The sequence below is a fragment of the Spea bombifrons genome, chromosome 4 (assembly GCF_027358695.1).
Source record: "Spea bombifrons isolate aSpeBom1 chromosome 4, aSpeBom1.2.pri, whole genome shotgun sequence".
In the NCBI taxonomy this organism is placed as follows: domain Eukaryota; kingdom Metazoa; phylum Chordata; class Amphibia; order Anura; family Pelobatidae; genus Spea; species Spea bombifrons.
The window spans coordinates 98517260-98541917 of NC_071090.1; the positions used below are offsets into that span (position 1 = coordinate 98517260).

General features: G+C 42.7%; 1 protein-coding gene across 1 annotated transcript; it reads left to right on the top strand.

Annotated features, from left to right (window-relative positions):
• Window positions 1-5: 5 nt before the first annotated feature.
• SH2D6 (SH2 domain containing 6) lies at window positions 6-7446 on the top strand (the record flags this gene model as incomplete). Its single annotated transcript, XM_053463797.1, has 9 exons — window positions 6-44; window positions 454-562; window positions 1007-1065; window positions 2968-2998; window positions 3264-3401; window positions 3905-3933; window positions 5471-5554; window positions 6172-6327; window positions 7212-7446. Coding segments are annotated over 9 exons (762 nt in total), but the record flags the coding sequence as incomplete, so codon positions are not given.
• Between the last annotated feature and the right edge of the window lie 17212 nt (window positions 7447-24658).

A 24658-nucleotide genomic window follows, 5' to 3' on the forward strand; every position in this document is an offset into this window, starting at 1 on the left:
TGGTATTCCTCTATTTTTCTTTTGCAGTGAATAATCTTGTGGAGGTAAGTAACACAATCCCCTTACCCAAATGGTCCTCGTGCTGCCCTCCAACACGTGTGTGTCCATCATATAAAAGAACTTACATGAGTCATCATTTATAAAATTTAGGAGTAATAATTACTTACTCCTACTTATTAGTAGGGTTTCTTGAAAGTTGTGTTTGTGGTATTATTTGATTTCATTTTTGTCTAGAAAAATAAAAAAAATGCATTCTGTTATTTTCTGGTGACCACCACTCTCATTCAAACCTTTGCTTTATAGTTGTCCATGTTTGATGGAAATTAGTAGTAATAACATTTCTATAGTCAATCTAATTTCCATGACCCCTGCTCTATCACTTCTTGCCATAATGATCATAATGTTAGTTGCTTATTGTTTATTTGCAACTCATTAGTCGCTCTCTTGCTTTAGGGTGATGAAGGTGAGGAAGAAGACGACCTGTATGAGCCACCACCGAATGACCAAAGCAGGACACCGCTTCCTCTATGGAGACCCCAAGAAAACACAACCATGTATTCAGGTACAGAAGGAAATAAAAAAAAACAGGGATGCAGAAAAACTAACTAAAGATCTTGATGTTCAATGGGTTCTATTACATACCGTATTACCGTAAATTAATCCAGTACTAAAATCACCTATCCCTACGGTTAATAATACAGTTATTGATGATATAGATATTTTCCAGCTCTGACATCCAACGAAAAAATTACCAGAGCAATTCATGTCAAATGTCCTGCTTTTCCCACCAAAATCCTATTCTAACCGAAGTACGACGTTGTAACAAGCTTCCTGGATCCCTGCATCGCTTGGTCAGTTCACGAACCTTTAGACTAAGGGTAGAACGTGGAAAAATTAAAGTTACAGATATTTTGGGGTATTTCTAGACCTCTAGATGAAATATCAGTAATATACTTTAAGAGGTGTTTCTGACCTTTAAATAAATGTATCACTGGTTTGTTTCTAGGTCGCGCCGCAGTACCACCTGCTCCCCAAAAGCGCCCCACGATGCAGATAAACAATCAGGTTAGAATTATCATTGTTGCCTAATATAACCAGCAGGCGTAGCAGGGAAACATGTATGGTGTCTGCTCAGCCATTTTGTCTTCGTGATTACCCCCATTACATCTTTTTCCCTCTGGCTTACTCTATCCCCACTCTCCAGTCCCCTCTGTATAATATTGTCCCCTCTGCTCTTACACGGCCCTCTTTCCTCATTCTTTTCCTCTGTGCTCTCTCTACCTCTCGTCTGAACTGTTCCACTCCCTGTCTTTCTGATTTAATCCTGTTTCTCTTTTCCAGCTGGCCTGTCTTCAGCCCCGTGCATAACCCCCACTCCCTTTGTCTCTGTCGCTCTGTGTGTCATCCATTCTGCCACCGGAACACCAGAACATTTTCCAAGGAAGTCAAAGCCAAAATATGACAGCTTTTCCCTTCCTGCACTTCTATCGCATCCTACCAAACAGCACACTCACCCCCCACTCAGTGCCTTTGGCAGAGATTACGGTGTGGCCCGGAGGAGAAGTCAGGCACAGTTTCCATTTCCCGGTGGCAGAATGATGTCAATATACTCTATATAGCTATCCCTGTCCGTCGATGACTCTCTGCTTTTTTCCCCTCCAATCCGTAGAGTTCATTAGCTCTCACAAAATATCACATGTCCCCTCCTCTTCTCATCCATAATAATCTCATATCAACATTTCTCTAGCCTGGGTTCTGATCCCTCTCAGGGCCTTTCTTTTTATATCTTTCCTTCTAGTATTGTTTTTAGTTACTGTATCATATAAACTAATATGACCTGCCACATTCTCTACTCTTTGTCTACTGTGCCAAGGCATTTTAATTTTTTTCCAATCCCCCTTCCTCCATCACACTCGTAAAATGAATAAACAACTTCTTCAGACCTTGAATGGAATGTCCTTGAGAGTTAAGTCTTAACTGTGCTGAGAGCTGTTTGAGAATAAAGATGTAAAACTGCCATGAGAAACGAGAGAGATTTCGGTATTTAAACAAGAAAAAATTCTCTAGTTCTCCCATAGCTGTATTACTTCAATATGACCACGAGGGGGCCAATAGCATTTAGGGTAATTCTCCAGGATTAATTGTAAGAGAACTTGGCCTGATCTACCATCACTCCTCACTGCTTCTTTTCGCCCTACATTGAAGCAGTCGGTCTAATTTACAGGCGACTTTTGAACATTGAAGCAATTCTTCGTGAGTGCGTTGTCACAGACAGTATCTAATGTCTGTCACAGACAGAGGGATACAACGTCACATCTTTGTATCTTCAGTAGGTGAGGACAGGCAAGGGAAGTAGAGACCTGTGTCACTGGAGTCATATATCCTACTGGTCCTTTCCCAGACATGTGATCAGCCAGAAAGCGAGCGAAATAAAAATATAATATGAAAAAAAAAGTGATTTCTCAAGTTACTTACCGAGCAATGTTATCACAAACTCCACGGTGCAGTATTTTGGGCCAACCGCCATTTGTTTCTTCTACTAAAAGGGCTTACCTGGACCTGCATAATGAATGTGATCGAATAATCCAATTGGTTTAAACATGCATCGTTTAGGGCCCGCATGAGCCCTTGTCACGCTGGCGCTGATTGCATAATACATTGTTCAGAAAGGCATCAAGCCAACTTAAGCCACTTGACAATAGATTTGCCACAGTGGCTATTATTTTAAGAGACAATTATTGCTGACTGACACATATAACATGCTACCCCACAATATAGGTGATCTATAACTGGTTCCATTCCCTGGGTTTATACATTACATATACTGTAGGGCAGCACTTTACACTTAGTGATCAGCAGTATGTGAAATCTATATAAAGGTGTATATACTAGAATTGTGATGCCTTTAAATTATTAGCATTGTTCTTCGGAAATTATTTTTTAATTAAACTTGGCTTCTTCCCACAGAACCACAGACAACAGGGAGCACATAATGTCGGTAGGTTATGATATCTCTGACCCTTTTCATAGTACTACTAAATATTTAAGTCGTTGGGAAGTCACAGAGCCACTTTTAAGGTGGCCAAGTTTTGCTTGGAACCGTGCGTGACCATGTTTTAATTTTTGTAACTGTAATTTTAATTCTGCTGCTTCTTATTTGCTAACCAAATGTTATAGGTGTAATTTTTGCCTAAGGGTTCCGGAGCTAACCTCCTCCAAATTTGAAAAGTTATACCAACTGGTCTTTGCTTTTCTACCTTCAGCTCAGTGGCCATCAAAACCAGTACCACCCAGCAAAAGGCCTTTGCCGCACCCTACTGCTGACCGCAGGATGTCTCTACCATGTTCTGCTCTTCGCACACCACCTCCGTGTGTCTCAGAGGTTCATCGAGGGTTGGATGGTAAGACACTCTTTGTCAAAAATATCTTCGTGGAGTATCAATATTGGCAGACTCCAAGGAAGTAGGGCCTAGAAGACACTTTTATCCTTACTCCATGCTCACATCTATAGCAACCATTCAAGAAAACTCAATTTGTTCACTAGGGCAGTCTTTAGAGTGTTACTACTCTACATACCCCCCAAACGTTTCAGGCGTCCAAATCACCTGTGTTGGCTGTGTGGCAAATTGTGGAGCCAGACCCAGAAGTGGGTAGGATAGGAGGCATGACCACCGGTCCATCATACCTGAATATCCACCCCACTTGGCTAGCATTATGAGGAGGCTTTGTGCAAGCTGAACTCCTTTTTTACCTCCTTGAGCCGGTCAGCAGGACAGTGAGGCAGATAAACAGGACAGCAAGACAATGGGGGTGAAGCCAAAACTCTTAATTACATAAACCACCATGCCATGAACTATTTATTAAATATATTGCACTATTAACATTGTCCCTTTTTGCCCAACAGATATGTATGTGACATTTACAGATCCACAGGTAATGCATTTTGTGTGATATCTAGTAATCAATGCAGGTTTCAAGACACATCATTATGTCTTATAAGGACAAGCTAATTGAATATATTGGGGGCAGCATGTAAATCAAATATAAAGTTTAATAAAAACAAACTGTCCATTTGCTCCAAAATAATAACTGCGAGTACTATTGTCATACATGTGCGGTGACATGCTTGGCACACGGCTACTCAGGATACGTACAGTACATAGAGAGGATGGACCCTCAGCACATCTTGCAAAAGGCCCAGCATTTTCTGTAAAGCCATTTCTCTCTCTTCACACACACACACCAACTTCATGCTCACACCACCTTTGTACCTTTATTCCTGATTAGTTTTTATTTACTTTACAATCTTTATTGCCAGCAGTCTAAAGACTGGAGAATAGACAGGCAGGACTAGAAGTGAGTTAGAAGCACATGGTACTATAGAAGTATTGAGAATGAAAGTTGCATTAGGCCTGACCCCAGGACAGCATCCCAGCCACAAACAGAATTCAGCCCTGCCGCCATTGTTCTTACTGCTGAGAAACAGAATACGCGTCATATCCTGGTTCTCTGCCTCGGAAGGATGTATGGTGCCATCTACAATATGCGATTCCATAGAGTAAATGGGTCAACTGAGGAGATCTGGGTATGTAGGTACCATGTTATCGGCCCGTTGACCAGTGGCGCACAGAGGGAGCATAATTGCCCTATAGGGCGATGCCTCCAATTTTGGAGCAGAGGGTCTGCTGCCTAGAGGACCTGCTGCCCTAGGCCTAGACATAATAATCCAGCTAGGCTGGAATATCTCACTGATGGCACTAGAAGGCTAGTGGCAGCACTGAATGTCTAAGTAAAGTTATTGAAATAATTACAGTGAAGGTCTTCACGGTTTGTATTACACACCAGTCCACACATTGTTAAAGACCTACCAGAGCATTTACGGGGCAAATGAACACTCACACACGCACTCATCTTACCTGTTAGACGCCTGCCTAAACGTCTCATTGCACTAATACTGAGGAGCAACATCTGTCAGCCACGGCTACTGCTGCTATGAACCCCCGCCAGCCGCCTCTTGTCCACATGCCTAGAGGATATTGTGCCACAGGTTCCAAGTCGGTGTCCTGCAGAAAAGTATATTTCGGGGTTTATGGCTGAAAGGAGATTCTGCTGGAGATTTTATTTTATGGTCTTGCTGTTTCGACCATTCCATTGGCTGCTATGGTGATAAGACCACTTTCTAATCTTTATGCCAGAATCATTTTTTTCATACACAAACCTGCTATGGTTTAAGGAAGCCATTGACTTTTTTTTTTTTTGTTGTTGTTTTTTTTGTAAATGCATATGTAAAGAATATTTTCTTTACATATACATATGATTTTTATTTGTAAATGCATATGTAAAGAATATTTTTTTTTCACAGACCCCTGACCCCTGTCCCCATAGTATTCCTATTTACAGCCAGGCCAACCATTAATTATATTAATATGGTGACAGTCTCATGAGCTGATGTTGTGCTGCTCTGTAATAGGATACAGGAGTGTTGGGGAAAACTTGGTACGGAGGAGATATGGACCGTAAAGAGGCAGAAAAAGTGCTGCGCAGAGTAAACAAGGTAAAACTCGGGGTGAATCATAATTCCTGTTAATGTACATATTGGGTAATAAAGGTTATATTGCTTGCTTTTCCTTGTTACACCATAGACAATTGTTTTTAATTCCTCCTGTTGCTCCATATAACCTCTCCCATAAAAATATCTAATGCCACAAAATATCTCTCTTCCTTTAGATTCTCCATTGCTCTCTATAGTCTATCTACTCCATAAAACCTATGTGGAAGATATCTAGCATCTCATAAACAGATTCTCCTGCACATATGCTGTTTTGCATAAAAACCAGCACTGCCTCCAGTTATTCGATGTAACCTCACCCTGTTTTCTCTAAAGAGCAATGTTCTATTATTCCCGTGATCTCTGCCAAAACACCATTCTCACGCTTCTGCTGGCCATCTGGCACACAGGGCCAATACTCGGTGAGCTGCTGCCCGCACCAGGCACAGATCAAATGCTGCAAAGTGCGGCCACAGCTGGATATGGCCAGCAGCACCCTACATGAGCATAAAAATGTACATATCCACGCCACCAGACACTAAAAGTACCAGGGTCGCCCGTCATCGCCAGGTATCGTCCATCCTCATCTTTGTTCCTCAAATATCTATGCTTTTTTTTTTTAGGATGGCTGTTTTTTGGTACGCATGAGTTCCGCACAGAATCACCTACAGCCATACACCCTCGTTGTGCTGTACAAGGAGCACATTTACAACATCCCCATACGGTCTCTTGGTGCCCGTGGCTACTCGCTGGGCAAGGAAGGAAAGCAGTATGAAGAAGTGAGTATCCTGTTGTGTCTCTGAGGACTTCACCATCCAAGTGCTTGTGTGATGGGACCCCTGCATTTTCTTTCTGTGATGTTTAGAAACCTAAGTAACCAACAGCTAGAGTTTCAGCTGTTGAGAATCACGTTGAAGTTTACCGGCGAATGAGCAGCTATGACGTAATTAAGATACAGAGAGTAACATGATTTACAACCGTACCGTATGCGTCTATAACTCTAGAGCCCTAAAACGCATGTCACAGTTATTTCAGTGGCGTTCGGGGCCCTCTCCCCTGCTTAGTATCTCACATATTCTCACATAGCCGAAAATAACCCTCACGCTCTGTATTTTGCCAAAAGATTCCAGAGTATGTGAGGCCCCGAGGGGTTTTCATAAACCTCATTATTACAAACTTTTCTATGACTTGTATGTGAGAGAGATTTGTACATAATCAGGGCAAAAGGGGCAGCTGCCCATACCCAGGCTTATATTAAGGGTCCAGTACAGGTGTCACTTGTTCCCCCCCACTGCCGCACTGCAGTCATTTAAGTATTTCCCGAGCCAGCTGCCAGTTTGCATTGTGCCCAGGTATGTTCTCCTTTTTTCTGCATGGGTAGAAATGGAGGGATCAACATAGGTCACAGTGCCAAGATGCATTAAAAGAGGTCTGCTGGCAGCAGGTACAGCTGGGCTGGGGGCCCATCCGCTCAGCAATAAGGGACACTTGCCCAAGTCCAATTAAAGATGGCGCTGAACATATGGGTAAATGGCATAATATTCACCTTCTCTTCCTGTTTCTAATCTGTGTTTGCCTGTGACTTTGTAATAGGTTTTGGGCTTAGACTTCATAAAGGCTTTGTTGTTCTTTCACCTTAAATTCTTCTCTATTTACTGTCCAGACATTTCCCTCTGTTGCCCATCTGATTGATCATTACCAGCAGGAACACCTATTCTTGATCAACCGCCAGACCCAAGGCCGAGAGTCCACTTCCCTGCTGTATCCTGCTCTGTCCTGAGCGACTCAATTTCTTGGAAGCAAAACAGACATGTCTTACAGCGTCCTCATAGAAATCAATGGTGTATAAAGTATTCGATAATCTGAATAATTATCTAAATAAAGCATGTACAAGATGACTTGCCCTCCTCCTTGGTCTGTCAGTCCTAAAACCTAGCTGCTAACCACCACATCTCCAACATCTGCAAATGCATCACAAAACATAGTTTGCACCCAAAGAGGTAGAGGTCCTGAGATGAGTTGGAGGTGCCCTCAGTGCTCTCCCATTTGGATAGATTACAGAAATTAGATTTCCTTAACCTCTTACAGCTAGAAGTCAGCGCTGTCATGAGCCTTAAAGACAGATACAACCTACTTTGTCACAGGCTTGATAGGTCTGTTGATGGTGAAGTATTAGAGCGGTCAGCTACAGCCTCAAGGTTTTATAGCACATTTTGATAACAACACGCGGTGTTAATGGGCTTCTTACAGGAATGGCTATAACATGATAGAGTTTAATGTTTAGCAAAATGACAGATTCCACTACATCTGCAATTCCGCTGCAGTCCATATGATGGCATCCTCTTCCCACTATCACAGGTATCCAGATCACTTGCCGTTCTCCTGTAGGTAGAAAGAAATCTAAGATTTGCTGAATACACTGGCAGCGGAACTTGGACTCTGAGACCTGGCATATAAATGCATGTTCATTATGATTCATCCCATTGTTGTTTTTGGACGTGATTGCATGGTAGCTACAGCAGAAGATGTTTATGTTTATAAGCAACAACAGAAGCAGAAAAATGTATCCCAGTGAACAGCGGAATATCATGGCACTATATGAATCTATAAATAATAATCTTGACCGGGTCAAATTTACGTTTTAATTCTTTGTTTTCCATTATTCCTTGCAGAGCTGTTGACTTCTTTTACAAAGGCAAAAATGTTTCAGGCACATTTTAGATTATTTAACTATTAGAAATGTATAATACTTTCCCGAAGAATCAAACCTTATAGTGCATGGAAATAGTCCTGTGATGAAGTGGACGTCTTCAAAAGCAGACCTTTAAGCGATGAAACATGTACATCTTATATAAGATCTATGGGCACTTTGTGATGAGGTTAAATGGCCCACTCATGGTGCCAAACTGCCATAATGCAACCCCTGGGCAAATTGACAACTATGTTAAAGATGGATTATGAAGAAGTCATCTCTGATGTCCTGAATGCTTGTGGGACATTTCTTTTTTATGTTGAATGATTAAAAGGTCTCACATATGATAAAAACTCAGAGGGGTGTAGAAGGAGAGATGGTTACTTAAGACACGGAGAGAGATTGAACGAAACAAACACATAACAGAATGTACATAATATACAGTAGAGGGAAATGGGAACGTATGGCAGGAGAAATTAAATATGCCTGCTGAGGGACACATGGTGTGGTGCTGATGTTGCTGTAGGTGATGGAGAGCGGCAGTAGAGGTCACAGGCCCTATGCTTTTATTAAACCAAATATTTATGATGGGGGCCCTGTCGAGGGAGTAAATCCTGGAAGATGGTATGATATGTTCCAGTATATCGCATGGGGTTTAATCTTACAGATTTCATAATGGATTACCGAGGGCCAGCTCAGCCTTTATAACAGAACAATCTCTCTGCCCTTTAATAGGCATAGCTATGTCTGTGAGTTAAACTGGTCAGCTTGTCTCCTTTATTCACCGTGGGCCCTGAGGTGTGTATGCATTAGACACGTGAGTAAGATACCTTAGCTTGGGCCATTTTGTAGCAGCCCCAGAGTAACCCAAACCAGACAGTAATGCCACACATGAACCATGACGGTTGTGGCATTAAACCACTACACAATCTAGCAGATGCAGACAGCATGTAAAGCTCCATAATGTTTGCTGTTGATCAACAAGACTTTGTGGTCCATGGCTGCCACCCCTAGGCTGCAACTAAGGTGTCTTTTTGGATAATCCCTCTATGATACCATAGTGCTGAGACTATTACCTGGGGCATGAGATAACAGAGGATGTATCTTGTTTGCAAAACAAATATACGGCTCAGAGAATTATAGATTATTTAAATTTACAAATATACTTAAAATATTGACACATAAGATCCGAGACACGCCAAGTACCACACCTTCTTGTAACACAAACCCAGGTGGAAATCTTCCAGAAGTTATAATGAAACGGAACATAACATAAAGTAACAATGACGCATGTAGAGCTTGCCAGAAAATGTACAAGTCAAGCTTTGCAAATAAACATGTATCTGGATTCAAATGTACTTTATTAACCTTTGTTGGCTTGCCTCCTGGGGCTGTCAACATGCTGATGCTGAGATTTGTCCTCAGCGTTCCTCAAATCTCAACCATCTTTGGGAATATCAAGCCTATGTCCAGTTAAAACCCTCGAATTCGGAATGTTTTAAAACAAAGAATACTCTGGATGCTAATCATATTGTCTATGGGTTTTTTTTTATCATCTCAGTTACATTACATTTATTTATATAGCGCCAGCAGATTCCATAGCACTGTTACAATCAGATGAATGAATTCAGATCACACACAATAACAGACTGGTACAAACAGAAAAGAGGTCCCTGCTCTTGCAAGCTTACAATCTAGTCGGTGGTTGAGTGGGAAGTGCTTGGGGATGAGTTGATAAGTCACGAGTCCGCATGATCTGAAGAGGGTTGTTGGTCGTTGAGATGGCTTGATAATGATGATGGCTGCTGATTGCAGGGGTAGAGAATGTTGCAGTTACCCACTAGTTTAAATCTTTTATGTCCACTTAGAGCCCAGTTGGGTTGTGGCTACTGCAGTTACATTTCATGGGATGTACAAATATTAAGAGATGCAGGTCAGTCGACCTTCATGGGGTATTTGCGAATGATTGTAAATGAATGAAAGCAGTAGATGTTCATTTTGTAACATAATATTAAACCAGGATCATAATGAGTTGTACTAGAAGAATATAATGTCATAAGAACGGTTCTGTCCATGCGGTGTGAGAGTCTTTCACAACCTGTAAAGCATCTAACCTTGGTCTTCTTTTATACTCAGTATAGCCTTGTCACTATCCTATTCTGGCTCACATGCGCTCTCTGTTAACCTCTGCCTCTCAGAGGAGAAATACTTTCTTGTGCTCATATTTTACACTCTGGTCTGTTATCCTAACATTTCTCCTTGTTTAGAAATATACTTCGCTGTTGGACTTTTTAAATCCAGTTGATGCATTTGAATACTTCTGTCATGTTATCTCTCTGATACTTTTCATTTTAGCACCAAACAAAGAATTTATTTTACACAAAAATAAAGCATATAATGAGTCCATAGTACACCATCTACACGGCTTTACTCCTCGTTATGCGTCTTTCTCTTCCTAAGGATTTATTCATATCGTATAGGCGCACACAGCTCTGCTGTATATGAAATGCCTGCGAGGTCTTGCATCAGCCCCTGTTTCATCATCCTTGCATCAGTTAGAGCGGAAGAATCTGCTTCATGCTCAGAATGAGAACAGACTGAGGATAATGCAGGTATTAGAGAGGGACTGGGCATGTAACCCTTTCATTGTCGCCTGGACAGAACTCAAGGAGAAACAAGGACAAGTGGAATTTGGAAGATGTGCTGGCCGGGTGAAATCATTGTAGCTATTTTGGCATATAAATGTTAGCGAAATACTAAATGTTTATTGTGTCCATATCTATGCTATAATCAGCAACGTACATGATTGCAACATTTTATCTAGCTTTGTAGCCATGACCGAATGTGTATGAATGTGTTTGTTGGTAACGTGAATGAGCGTTGTTGTATATGACACCTATCAGTTTATGTGCTGAACCTTTATGCAGAAGTTAATCTTAAATATGATTCCTATTCAGCCGTATGTCTGTCCCGTTCATGTTTAAATTCCCTCACTGTATCAGCCTCTACCACTAAGTCTCTGAGATTTTTGGAAAAAAAATAAAAATTTCTTTATTAAAAAATGGATAAGATACTAAACTGTATTCTAGGTGTCCACATGCTTATGTTCCTGCATGCTGTATTAACAAAGGGTGTAGAACAGACAGACCCCCTTTCAACATCGAAAACATAGAATGTGTCGGCAGATAAGAACCATCGGCCCATCCAGTCTGCCCAGTTAAACTGACTCAGGATCCAGGTACAGATGTACCACATGCAACATGGATTCTTACTTCATTGTAACCAAGGCTAGTGAATGGAAATAGAGAAGGTGGAGCAGTCTGCAGCGACATACTTATCTTTGGCATAAAGCGTGCCTGGTTATGCCATCATACCCTGGCACTCCACTTATTAAGAACAAGCAGTGTCTAGGAATAGCATTCTACGGAGGCTGTGCTGGCATAAATGGGCTAAGATCAAAGCAGTGTGCCAGGGAGCCTGTGAATATGCCACAGGCTGGCCACTAGTATGACACAACCAGGGCCAGGCCTGTGTCTGTAACCAATTTCGCTTGTCGATCTAGAATCTTGTCAAGCTGGAAACAGTAATCATAAATTAATATGTAAACATCTATTTACACACGAAACATGCAGCCTGGCAGCGATTTATTCTGGCCAAGGACAAATAGGTCTAAGGTGGCAAGTCCAGGGGTGCAGCAGAACCAGTGGTCAGATCAAGCCCGCGGTAAGCTGCTGCTCAAGGGGCCAGTTACAACATAGATCTCCCCAACGGGCCCATTTATACTATGGAGGACTGTGATGAACTTGATGCCGTAAAAAGTGCCCTTAAGACAGAAGGAGAGATCGTATCCCGGTGCTTCGCTCTGAGGATGGCGGTGCCCGAGGTAATAATGTCACTGTAGCTTGGAGTAACCATGTTAATACAGCAATGGAGATGTAAATTGCTGAGGATTGCAGTAGACGGTACTACATTATTCATCGCACTAACGAGCTTTAGAGAGTAACATCATCCTTTCACCACGTAGTCCTGTCCTGAAACAGAGCCAGCGCTGCTAGAAAGGGATCAGCACTTAAATCGAATGTTGCTTTTAGAAATAAAGCGTTGCTCAAATACTTGGTTATTTAGCATGGCTGCTGTTCCGTGGGTACATTATCCCAGAGATAAAATCAGGACAGAAGCAGCGTCTGGTGACTGCGGCACTTCTGTGCTTTGGATCTTGTGTAAATCAGCTTTGTCTCCATGTTGGCCAGTCTGCTGAGTCACTGAGAACCTTTCTGCAGCCTGCGGGTGGGAAAGGAGCGCCATTCAAAACGAGAAAAAAAAAAAACCCAGCAAATAATCGGCTCCCGCACAACCTTTGCCGGTTAACCCGCTTTGTGATTATCTGCCGCTTCTTGCTCCCGTGCTGCAGAACATTAATCATTAACCCTTTTCTTTTTTTATGATCTGCAGAGCATCACTTGAGAACCCTTTCCTGTTTCAGACTTGCAGCGCATCAGTCGTGTGTATTTCCTGTGTGCAGAGCATCCCGTACTTTTTCTATTTGCGGCCTGCAGGGTATCGCCACTTAGCTGTTTCTAGGGAGAGATCTGGGAGGGGAGTGCGTCTGTGTGTACGGGTAGGGACAGGGCCGTGTGCTGAATCACTCTGACTGGCCATAAGTCTTACACGTGTTCTTCACAAGCGGAACCTAAGAAATCCAGAAGTAAACATGGACACAATACACCTCCACATAGTATATAGCAGCGCCTTCCACATAGTATATAGCAGCGCCTTCCACATAGTATATAGCAGCGCCTTCCACATAGTATATAGCAGCGCCTTCCGCATAGTATATAGCAGCGCCTTCCACATAGTATATAGCAGAGCTTTCTGCATAGTATATAGGAGCGCCTTCCGCATAGTATATAGCAGTGCCTTCCACATAGTATATAGCAGCGCCTTCCACATAGTATATAGCAGCGCCTTCCACATAGTATATAGCAGAGCTTTCTGCATAGTATATAGGAGCGCCTTCCGCATAGTATATAGCAGTGCCTTCCGCATAGTATATAGCAGCGCCTTCCGCATAGTATATAGCAGAGCCTTCCGCATAGTATATAGCAGCGCCTTCCACATAGTATATAGCAGAGCTTTCTGCATAGTATATAGCAGCACCTTCCGCATAGTATATAGCAGCGCCTTCCACATAGTATATAGCAGCGCCTTCTGCATAGTATATAGGAGCGCCTTCCGTATAGTATATAGCAGCGCCTTCTGCATAGTATATAGCAGCGCCTTCTGCATAGGATATAGCAGCGCCTTCCGAAAATACATTTACATAAATGTCATATCACAGGCTGCAGATATCAGACTAGGGTGTTACAAACTGCAGAGTCAGCATTAAATTAAAACTATTCCATAGCAGAATGTGTGATGTTTTCACAATACATCACGTAAGGATGTAACAGCTTATGAGCAAATTATCATAAAGAAATACCATAATGTGACATAACTGCGATACACTATATGGACAAAGTGTTGGGACACCTGACCATTACACCTATATGGACTTTTATTTATTTATTGCATTCTAAATTGATAGACATTAATATGTAGTTGGTGCCCCCTTTGCAGCTATAACAGCTTCCACTCTTCTTGGAAGGCTTTCTACAAGATTTTGGAGAGCTTATCTGGGAATTTTTGCCCATTCACCCAGTGGAGTACATGTGAGGTTTGCTTAAGAGAATGTTTAGCTTTCAGGAAGGATAAAAAAAAGAAAATCACAAAATTGCTACAACTTTCAATGGAATTCAGCACTTAGATCAACTATTCTTTCTTTCAGCTGAATTGGTGCATGACCTTCTTAGAAGACACATTAAGAAGATCCTCTCTGTTTGTTAAATAGTCCATTGCTCGTCAACTGGTCAGCGGACATGGGCTTCAAGTGGTCCTCAGGCTAGATTTGTTTACCTAATTCATTTAATGATACCTGTCATCCCTGCTTCTCGGCAGGCTAAGATCAAGTGAGTACCTGTGATAGAGGGAAAGCTTGGTCCTCTGGCCTTAGGTCTGGGAAAGCATGAAGCCCATTGGATGTATTAGGTCCCCAGTCTCTGGCCCGGGACTAAAAAGGTCCGGTTTTTCTATTGAGGAGGAGAGTTAGGTAGTTCTTTTGAGAGGCCCCCCTCCTCCAATCGAGTATTTCAGTGGTCCCAACCCTTGCGGGGAGGGACCAAGAAGATCCGGTCCTCCTGCAGGCCTCATGGCCGGGGAGGGAAGGAAGGGGCCGCATATCCTTCAGGAGTGCGACCCCCAAAGAAAATAAAGAAGGGGACCTGGTGTCCACTGTGGCCTTATGGTACTTTGGGGCTTAAAAAAAAAGGAGAAGAAGAAGAAGCCTTTGGCAGCTTTAGCTTAGTTTTATAAGCTTGAGCACCTGAGGCATCGAGTTTCCGTGTAAACCAACCCACAGCAGATTCTTGTAAAAATTCTTGCTTGCATCGAATGTTGCATGACTGAAAGTTCTTCCAGTACAGGTTTTACCGACTATCAGAAATGTTGGCTTAATTCTTATTTCCCATGTGTGTCATTCCCTACATTTGTCGAATCTATACTTTGGTGGGGAACGTGATTTCACGGTACTATGTCAATTATACATGATTTATGGTCAAGGGGTTGCTCGTTTTCTTTGGAGAACACATCAACTGCATGTTCCCATCCTTTTCTTGTAAAATAATGTTATTACCTAGGTTATTGCTGCCTGCACCTACATGATATACTCACCAACAGTTAGCACCAGCGCCAGTTCGGGGAGTGTGAGTGTGCCCAGAAAGCACTCCTGTTGGAGTGGAGAAGCTCTGGAGCTTTGTTCTAACAATTAACTAAATGTCCGTGCATAACAAAGTTCTACCTACTAGACAGCATAAACGCAATTCCTTACATATGTCAAGGCCATGGAAGTAGGTGACACTGCTAAGTTCCTTGTGCTGCTACACTGATAAGTAGACATACAAAAGCATAATGCATTTACAAGGACACACATTCAGATATGCGTAACATGGATCTGTCAACCAACATCACAGGCTTTGTTCCACAACTTATATATCTATTGTGCTAGTAATGAGCCCTGCTTGCTCCGGTCTAGTTGTGACCCTGAATGTAGCTCTATTTCTACATCTGTCAAATGAAAAAATTGTCACCATTTGGTTGTTGTAACCCTTTATATGTCATTTTGATTTAATTGTACTATATTATTTGGGTCGGTAGATTACTCTCAGCTTTTCAATAAATATATGTTTATATGTTATTTTTTAACATTAAGTGCTATGTTTTTTGTCCATTGGAAAATGTCCTCCTTGGTCAACATCTAGTATGGATCATACCATTTATTATTCGGACAATGAGGGGATTCACAAAGGTGGAGTGAAACCTTCTAAAAAGGGACGGGCAACAATATAATGATGCAAATCCTGAGATCCAGGAAGTTAGTATGGCGGCGCCTATGGTATACACACAATACAGGTTTCTTATACACATACAGGAACATTGAACAGCACTGCGGAATATTACATAGGTTTATTTATTGATTTATATCCATACCTGGTGTAATACCCGGTGTAGAGTAGTTGGGGTTCCCCCTCTTGTGGGAGCAATGGTGCTGTGGGGCAGGGCCGGCCTTTGGGGTGTGCGACCTGTGCGACCGCACAGGGCGCCACACTCCAGGGGGCGCCGCCGCGGGGTCCGCCGCCGCCGCAGCGCAGTCCGACGCCACTGCCGCTGCGGGGTCCGCCGCAGCGCGGTCCGACGCCCCTGCCGCCGCGGGGTCCGCTGCCGCCAGTATGGGGGCACCCGGCACCCCTCCAGAGACGGACAGTAATGTCCGCCGCTGGAGGAGCAGGCTCGCAAGGGAGCAGTATCGGAGGTCTTTAACAGACCTCCGATACCGCTCCCTTGTGATCCCCGCGGCAACAGCTGCTGTGCGCCGGGGTTTGCTGTCAGATCCCGGCGCACAGCACTGAAGCCGCGCCCACCGGTCTCCGTGCCCTCTGACCCGTAAGAAGAGAAGACAGAAGAACTAAGAAGAAGAGCGAAGAGGAGGCAAAGAAACTGAAAGAGGAAAGGTAGGAAAGCATAGAGTGACAGTGAGAGTGGATTGGTGTATATGTGTGGATTAGTATATATGTGTGGTTTGGTATATATGTGTGGTTTGGTATATGTGTGGATTAGTATATATGTGTGGTTTGGTATATATGTGTGGTTTGGTATATATGTGTGGTTTGGTATATGTGTGGTTTGGTGTATATGTGTGGATTGGTGTATATGTGTGGATTGGTGTATATGTGTGGTTTGGTGTATATGTGTGGATTGGTATATATGTGTGGATTGGTGTATATGTGTGGATTGGTGTATATGTGTGGATTGGTGTATATGTGTGTGGATTGGTATATATGTGTGGATTGGTGTATATGTGTGGATTGGTGTATACGTGTGTGGATTGGTATGCGTGTGGATTGGTATGCATGTGGATTGGTATGCGTGTGGATTGGTGTATATGTGTGGATTGGTGTATATGTGTGGATTGGTGTATATGTGTGGATTGGTGTATATGTGTGGAGTGGATTGGTGTATATGTGTGGATTGGTGTATATATGTGGATTGGTGTATATGTGTGGAGTGGATTGGTGTATATGTGTGGATTGGTGTATATGTGTGGATTGGTGTATATGTGTGGATTGGTGTATGTGTGTGGATTGGTGTATGTGTGTGGATTGGTGTACATGTGTGGATTGGTGTATATGTGTGGATTGGTGTATATGTGTGGATTGGTGTATGTGTGTGGATTGGTGTATGTGCGTGGATTGGTGTATATGTGTGGATTGGTATATATGTGTGGATTGGTATATATGTGTGGATTGGTATATATGTGTGGATTGGTAAGGGTGTGAGAGTGATGGGTGTTATGCTGTACCATTTCCAATGTATTTTTCATTATATAATTATGCTCTAAAGTACATCATAACTCCATACAGTGGCAGAGCTGGGAGGCAAAGGCCTTGCACCCTCACCGCAGGACTTCTGAAAGGTAAGTGAACTTCAAAGAGGGAGAGGGTAGATAGTTAGGAGGGGGTAGATAGGGAGAATGGAGTGAGACGGGGTACATAGGGCAATCATACTCCTATCATGCCAAGTAGTCTACGAGTACATCCTGGAATCTGCGGGCATGATAAGAATGTGATTGCTGTTAATCATATATATATATATAAATATTGTTATTTAATTGTTTTGTTATGTGTTATGGTGTGTGTGGGGGGGGTCATATTCGGTTTCGGCCAGGTAAATGCTGCACTTTTGGTTTCAGTCCAGAATTCGTTTCGGTGCATCCCTACTACTAAGCCAGACAATGAAGTGGTAGGCCTACACCACATCAATGTTTGGCGTTGTATATAGTGATTGGGGTTTTGTTACAAGTTTTGATTCCTTTCTTTTTTTGGGATGGGGGGGGCGCCAGACGAGTAGTCCGCACAGGGCGCCAGAACACCTAAGGCCGGCTCTGCTGTGGGGGGAGGGGCTATCTGCACATAGGGGTACATAGGAGGGAAGTAGGATGGGAAATAGGGACCCTGCACTGGAGTATAAATCCTAAAATACTGTCCGGTCACCGCGAGGCTCTGAAAATGGGGTAAAAAATCTGAGAATCTGCCATTCACCCTAACACCTAGAGAATGGGGCAAAACCCAGATAATCTAACTATTTACCCAGACACTGTGAGGATTGTGTAATAACCCTGAAAATCTGCCCATTTACAGCAAGATTGCAAAAAAGGGGTAAAAACCCTGAGACTGGGGTAAACACACTAAGGACCGGCCCATGACACCCTGAGACACCCTGAGACACCCTGGGGTAAAAACCTTGATAATCTACCCATTCACCCTAACACTTTGAGACTGGTGTAATTTGCCTATTTACCCGGAGACTCCAAGACTCTAAAAATCCAAGACACTGAAAATCTGACCATTAACCCTGAGACTCTAAAATTGGGGTAAAAACCCTGATTATCTCCCCATTTTCCCCTGAGATTCTGACACTGGGGTACAATCACTGAGAATCTGGCCATTAACTCTGAAACTGGGGTAAAAACACTAAGAATCTGCCCATTAACCCCAAGATTCTGGGACTGGGATAAGAACCCCTCAAAAATCTGCCCATTTACCCTGAGACTCTGAGACTGGGGTAAACACCTGAGAATCTGAACGCAAGATTCTGAGATCTGGGTTAAATCCTGAAAACCCTGAATCCAAGAAAATCTGCCCATAAACCCCAACACTCTAAAATTTGGGGTAAAAACCCTGAGAATTTGCCCATTAACTCAGAGATTCTGGGGTGAAAACACTAAGACTCTTATAATGGAGTAAAATCTATCAGAATCTGCCCATCACCCCGAGACTGGGGCAAAATCATTTATTGCAAACATGGCAAAGTTGTTTATATGGAATGGTTTCCATGGAAACCGGCTGGACGTCGCTAATGATTTCTGCACTTTGCCTCGGAATGCTAATTAGGAATTTTGCCCCGCGGCTTCATGGGGTCGATCACAGATTATTATAACCCTTATGCCGGGAACATTAAGATTTTTTTGCCCCATACAGGTGCTTTTTATTACCGGACTTCACCTCCTGGTTATCTTCTGCTATCATTAACCCTTTCGGAGCAGGTAGTTAGTATAGTTAGTAAAGTGCTGGGAAGCCCTGCCATTCAGGCGCTGGAAGAAGCGAAACTCTCTGGGTATGGGGGTAAGGTGCTCTGCGGGGGCCCTGATACTTGCCCTCATGGGTCGTTGCAATGCTCTGTGACAGGTAAGAACTTGCTAAATGAATTGTTACTGCTGAGTGTCCCCATTTAACTTGGCCAGTCCCTCTCCTAAATCACGCTGCGCCCCCCCCAGGTGCCCCTGTTTTGTCGGAGCTAAACATAGGGCATAGAGTCACATGAAAAGTCTTGGTAAAACCCATCCCCCACCTCTAACTACACCCCAAAAAAGAAAAGTGCCCCTCTCTGGGAATTGGGAATGTTGGTATTCATAGGTGAGACGGTGGTACATAATGAGACGGGGCAGAGGTGGTACATAGTGAGAAGGGGCAGAGGTGGTACATAGTGAGAAGGGGCAGAGGGGGGAAGGGAGTGAGAAGGGGGAGAGGGGTTAGATAGTGAGAAAGGGGGAGGGGGTTAGATAGTGAGAAGTAAGAAGTAAGAAGTGGGGATAGATAGTGAGAAGTGGGGGAGAGGGGGTACATATTGAGAAAGGGGGAATGCAGTGAGAAGGGGGAGAGGGGTGCATAGTGAGAAGGGGCAGATAATAGGAAGGGGAAGGGTAGATGGGGAGACGGGGTAGTGTGAATGCGTACGAGAATGAATTAATGTGTGGATGAATTGTGTGAATGATTTGTGAGACTGCATTAATGAATATGTGTAAATGATTTTGGGATGGTGGGCGCCAGAGGAGTAGTCCGCACAGGGCGCCAGAACACTTAAGGCCGGCTTTGGGTGCACCATACCTCTCAATGGGCCAGTTGGGTAGATGAAAGTGCTCCATATATATTAAGGGACAATAGTTTACATTTACTATACCTAGAAGAGACAATACGGTATATACCAATATGGCAACTTGAAGTAGCCTGTGGAGGGGTATGTGAGCAATGAACTGAATTAATTTAAATTGAGAATATTATTTCTCAGCCTGTGAGACAGTACTTGTTCCCACATCTCACTCACATTGTAGCAGGTGAGAGGATAGCAAAGATCCGTTTCCCAGAGAACACACTATGTAGGGATTATCACAAAACGTTCCAACAGACTGGAAAATTGCGCATGTAGTTATGGGTGCGTGCAGAATTGTTTTCTGGGGGGTGGTAAAATATCCTCCCCACCTTTACCCACTCCCAGCCCAATACCTACTTACCTCCTCCTTATTGCCTACCTGTGTTTTTCTATTTGCTCTGTATGTCTAGTGCCCCCTCTTGCCCTCCCCTCTTCGGACTTAAAGGTGGGAAAACGAATATACCATCTCCTCAATATAACAATCCATAGATGATATCTATCTAAACCTATGAAGAACATCTCTCTGTCGTACAGTATATACCACATACTGCAGGGCATATCTCCATCATACAATATCTACGAGGGTCCTGCAGAGCATCTCCCTACTATATAATATATTTTCAAAGGTCTGAAGAGCATCACACCTCTTATACCTACCCTTAAATAATACCTACCCAACTCCTACAGGGCATCTTTATACTATATAATATGACATTATACAATATCCACAGAGCACCACCCCATTATACAACGTGTAGCAGAGATCTAGAAAGCATTTCTTCTCACATTATACACGTGATACACAGTGTGCCAGACCGGCAAATTATCTCTTCTTTCATATCAACCAAAGATGTGCAGAGCATCCCAACTATATAATATCTACTAGAGATCCGCAGAGTATCTCTATATTACACAATATCTTACGCAGAAGGCAGCGTGTCTCCCCATTACACAATATCTACCTGCAGAGCATCTCGACAATATACTTGTCGCGCTCCAGTAGCCTTTACATTGCTAAAGAGCAGGTAGATGGGCGTGTGGGAATACTATGTTCCCTGCAGGATAATCTAATTCACTCAGAACAGGACTTGCTTGCAGTACCGGATCAGTAAGACACACGTGATCCATTTAAACGACCTCCGGGGCATGAGATACACAAACTGACAAAGCGACCATATTTCCAATTTACAAAGAAAAGCAGAAAAGAATACCTGTTATCTAGTCAGATCTTTTTGAATGACTTTTTACTTTTAAGTGCTTTGGGATAGCTTTATGCACACCCCAGGCTTCCTTAATTTCCTTTATTGTGTTTGTGATGCTCACATCTATGTATAATCAATGTATTTGAATTAGCGCTGGTCTGCCTTTAACTTGCATTTATATTCATCAAAAAAGGGAAGATGCAAGTAAATAGTGAATTATGATGGAGCCAATTTTTTTATAGTATATTATCAGTAAATTATTGGCTTCTTTACATTTGTTTTTTTATGTATATTTATTAATAAATTAAACCACAATTATATTTTAATGTAGTTGGACCTTCACGTGTCACACTCATCAGGGACATCTAGTGCCACTAAAGATGTGGACCGGAACATGTTTCCTGACTTAATAAAATACCTCTGTTGAAGGTGCTGACACCGTTAGACTGGGTCAAATCATTTAGTTTCTTTTCTGTGAAGCCAGAGGGACCATCGTGCCTCTCAGTCAATGATTGAAGAAAAGGTGCCCGTGCTCCAAAGTGTAGGGCCACGTGTATACCAGGTGCCCAATCTTTATTGTGTACTGCATTAGTGCTAAAAAATCAAAATCCACAACTCAAAAGATACCCACAAAATATGTTATAGAGTTCTGTGTTACCGGAACAAGGGAAATTTACGCGAAGGGTGAAAAAACTAAAAAGTATATATGAAGGGTCCTGGGTGCAGGTGGTGCATTTCTGAGCAATGTGCACAGTGAGGTGAAAATTGCCCCCATACAATCAGTCTGGTGGACCAAACCCCCCAGGCTTTGTGATGCACGCTTAACCATTAGGCCAGAAGACCAAGATTTCCTCTCTCACAGTTACTTATTTGATATTAGCCAAAAGGCCAAGAAAAGACAGCTAACTATTGTTCTAAAGGGCGACTACCCCCGTTTTTCCCTTCTGATTGTATCATATTTGCATTGTCAGTAGAGCGCCTGGCATTGTGTGCCAAGTAGGCTTTTGCAACACGTAGAAGAAAGGCAGGAAAACTTTCATAAAGTTTGGCATGTGTGCCCCTTAGTTCCTGTTTCCCAGTCGGAGTTAGTTGATGTTGTGTTGCCTTACTAGCCGGACTCCAGACACTTAGGGCTGGTACTAGCCAGATCTGCAGTCAGAAGCATCATTTGTGAAGCCAGAATACTCTGACAGATAAAGACGCGTGAAGCTAATTTTGCGGCAAATGTTTGTATGCGACATCAATATTTACGCGATGACATTGCGTCCCGTGTCATGTGATGCAGACAGCGCTGTGTTTTAATCTTAAAGGAGCGTTCAGGTTGCTAGAACTAACTTTCTAGATAGCAGAGGATGAGGTGTAGGTGAGGACTTGCATGAAACAATAAAAAAATAAACTTACCATTTTTGCAACTCTTTGTAACAAATAAAACACGCATATCCTTTACAACCATAATTACAGTGCTTCACTGTATGCCTTTTGCCTTTTTTATCAGCAGTTTGAAAACTTTAAAGACAGGGAGATATGTTCACCAAAGCACAGCGTTTAATATTACAGTGTTCAGTTCACCAATCTTTATGGGTCCAGCTGGGTAAGATGTTCCCGATTTATTGCTGCAGAAGAAGTAAAATAAGGTAAGGAAGTAAAAAGAGGCTATGGGTCAGGAATTACTCATATAGCCTGCAAATGGTCTGGTACAAGCAATGTACAGTAAATAAGAATATTATATTCTGCTTCGTATAAACCCTTCTTTATTGGCTTGCTGGAGTGGGACCAAACAGGTAAGCATTATTATTGTATGTTTTAATCACAATATGTGTAGGTGACATAACTAAAAAGTGTCTGAGTTTGGGGATTCTGTGTACATCAGGTAATATTTGTAAAGGAGCACTCCAGCCCTATTTTCACGTTAAATGCATATTGAGACTCCAGTGAACTAAAAAATAGACTTTTTTCTTACTTAACATCTCCCCCAGCTGCCTCAACTAAACGCAGGGGGCATACTGCAGTATTCTACTTAAACATCAGTGTATAGCATATGGTGCAAAGCACCACAAAGCACAAGGGAGAACAACTAAGATATAAAAATAATAATAGTCATAACAATATCTTTTTGATTTAATGCCATGACTCTAGGGATTTCTTCTCCCGGTGTCCTATGCTGCCCCTTCACCTTGTGTACTTGTTTGCAGTGCTGTACTTATCTTTGGGGCTGCACTAAGACTAACCTTGGAAAATGTCATCACCGATCCCGTACGTCCTTAATGACGTCACATCCTGGCTCTCTCTTATAAAGTCGTGCAGCTATGATGGCTGTGCCAACTTGGCATGGTGTTCCATTGTTTTAATGGGCTGCTTGGGGAGATCAATGATTTCCCTTTAAATGGCTCACTGAGGACCGGTGCTATAGGCAGCTCCCGGTTATCCGGCAGACAATGCAAGTTGACGATAAGCCAATAACATGAATCTCATTGTCCAGCACTGGAGGGGTAATAATGGTGCTGTATAAATGAATATATAATAAATAGCGCACACATTGCACACACCTGCTAACAATTACATAAATCATTAACATCAGGCATAATTAGTGCTTCAATGGGACTGTATTCATGTACCAATAAGTGTTGCGAGGCCAGCAGCTGCAGGGACCGATATAACACCCATGCTTTAAAAAACATAAAAAAGGTGGGGAAATGCTAGAACATAATCTAGAACTAGAGGGTTGGAAGTATAGATGTAAGGTAAGGAAGTTTTATGTTACTGGGAGGGTAGTCGATAAACAGATGCATGAGATCTATTTAATGAATATTACAATGAGTAAAGCAGTGCGTAAAACATAACAATTTGGTTTCACAGAAAGAGAAGTTGAGGAGGGCCCCACTCATACGATCTTACGATCTAGAAAGTATATAAATCTGATCCCAGCTGCCTTCTGCGGGGAGAGACAGGAAGGGGCTTGAAGAATTTTTCAAAGACAGCTTGAGGGGTAACTAGGCCTCTTTTGGCGCAGAGCCAAACTCGGATATCCTGCTTTTGGCTCGATGGAGAAAAGTGAGAGTCCACATTCTTTAGCAACAGGGGCAATTTCACCTATTCCAAGTCGCGGACTAACCAAAATCCTGGTTATTATTAACTTTTATTTATATAGAGCGAACAATTCACGCAGTGCTTCTTACAGTCCATACATTTAAAGCGTCTGCCGAAACTAGAACGGACAGAACCAATACGTTCGGTAAAGAGGGCCCGGCTGCGCAAGCTTACCATCTTATTTCTAGATTGCAAGCTCATTTGAACAGCGCCTCCTTATCTTTTCTTTCTGCAACCAAAAATGTATGGTACCTTATCAGAGTAATTGTGCTGAGTCTGAGATGTTTTATAATAACGCGTATCTGCAGAAAGGAGGGTAAAGCGAACATCGGCGCACGAGAGGAAGAGCCGAAGTGCACTTTAGACCTCAGTGTAAACGTATAGTAGTAAAGTATAGAGTAAAGCTCAGAATGTGCGCACCAGGGAAAAGCAGTCAAGCTCACGGCAAACCACATAGTGTGACGCGGACTAACAGATCGCATTATGCGAGTTCTGTGCCCGCGGCTCTTCTGCCAGCTCCTACCAGTCTGGCTTCCATCTCAGCTGCCAACT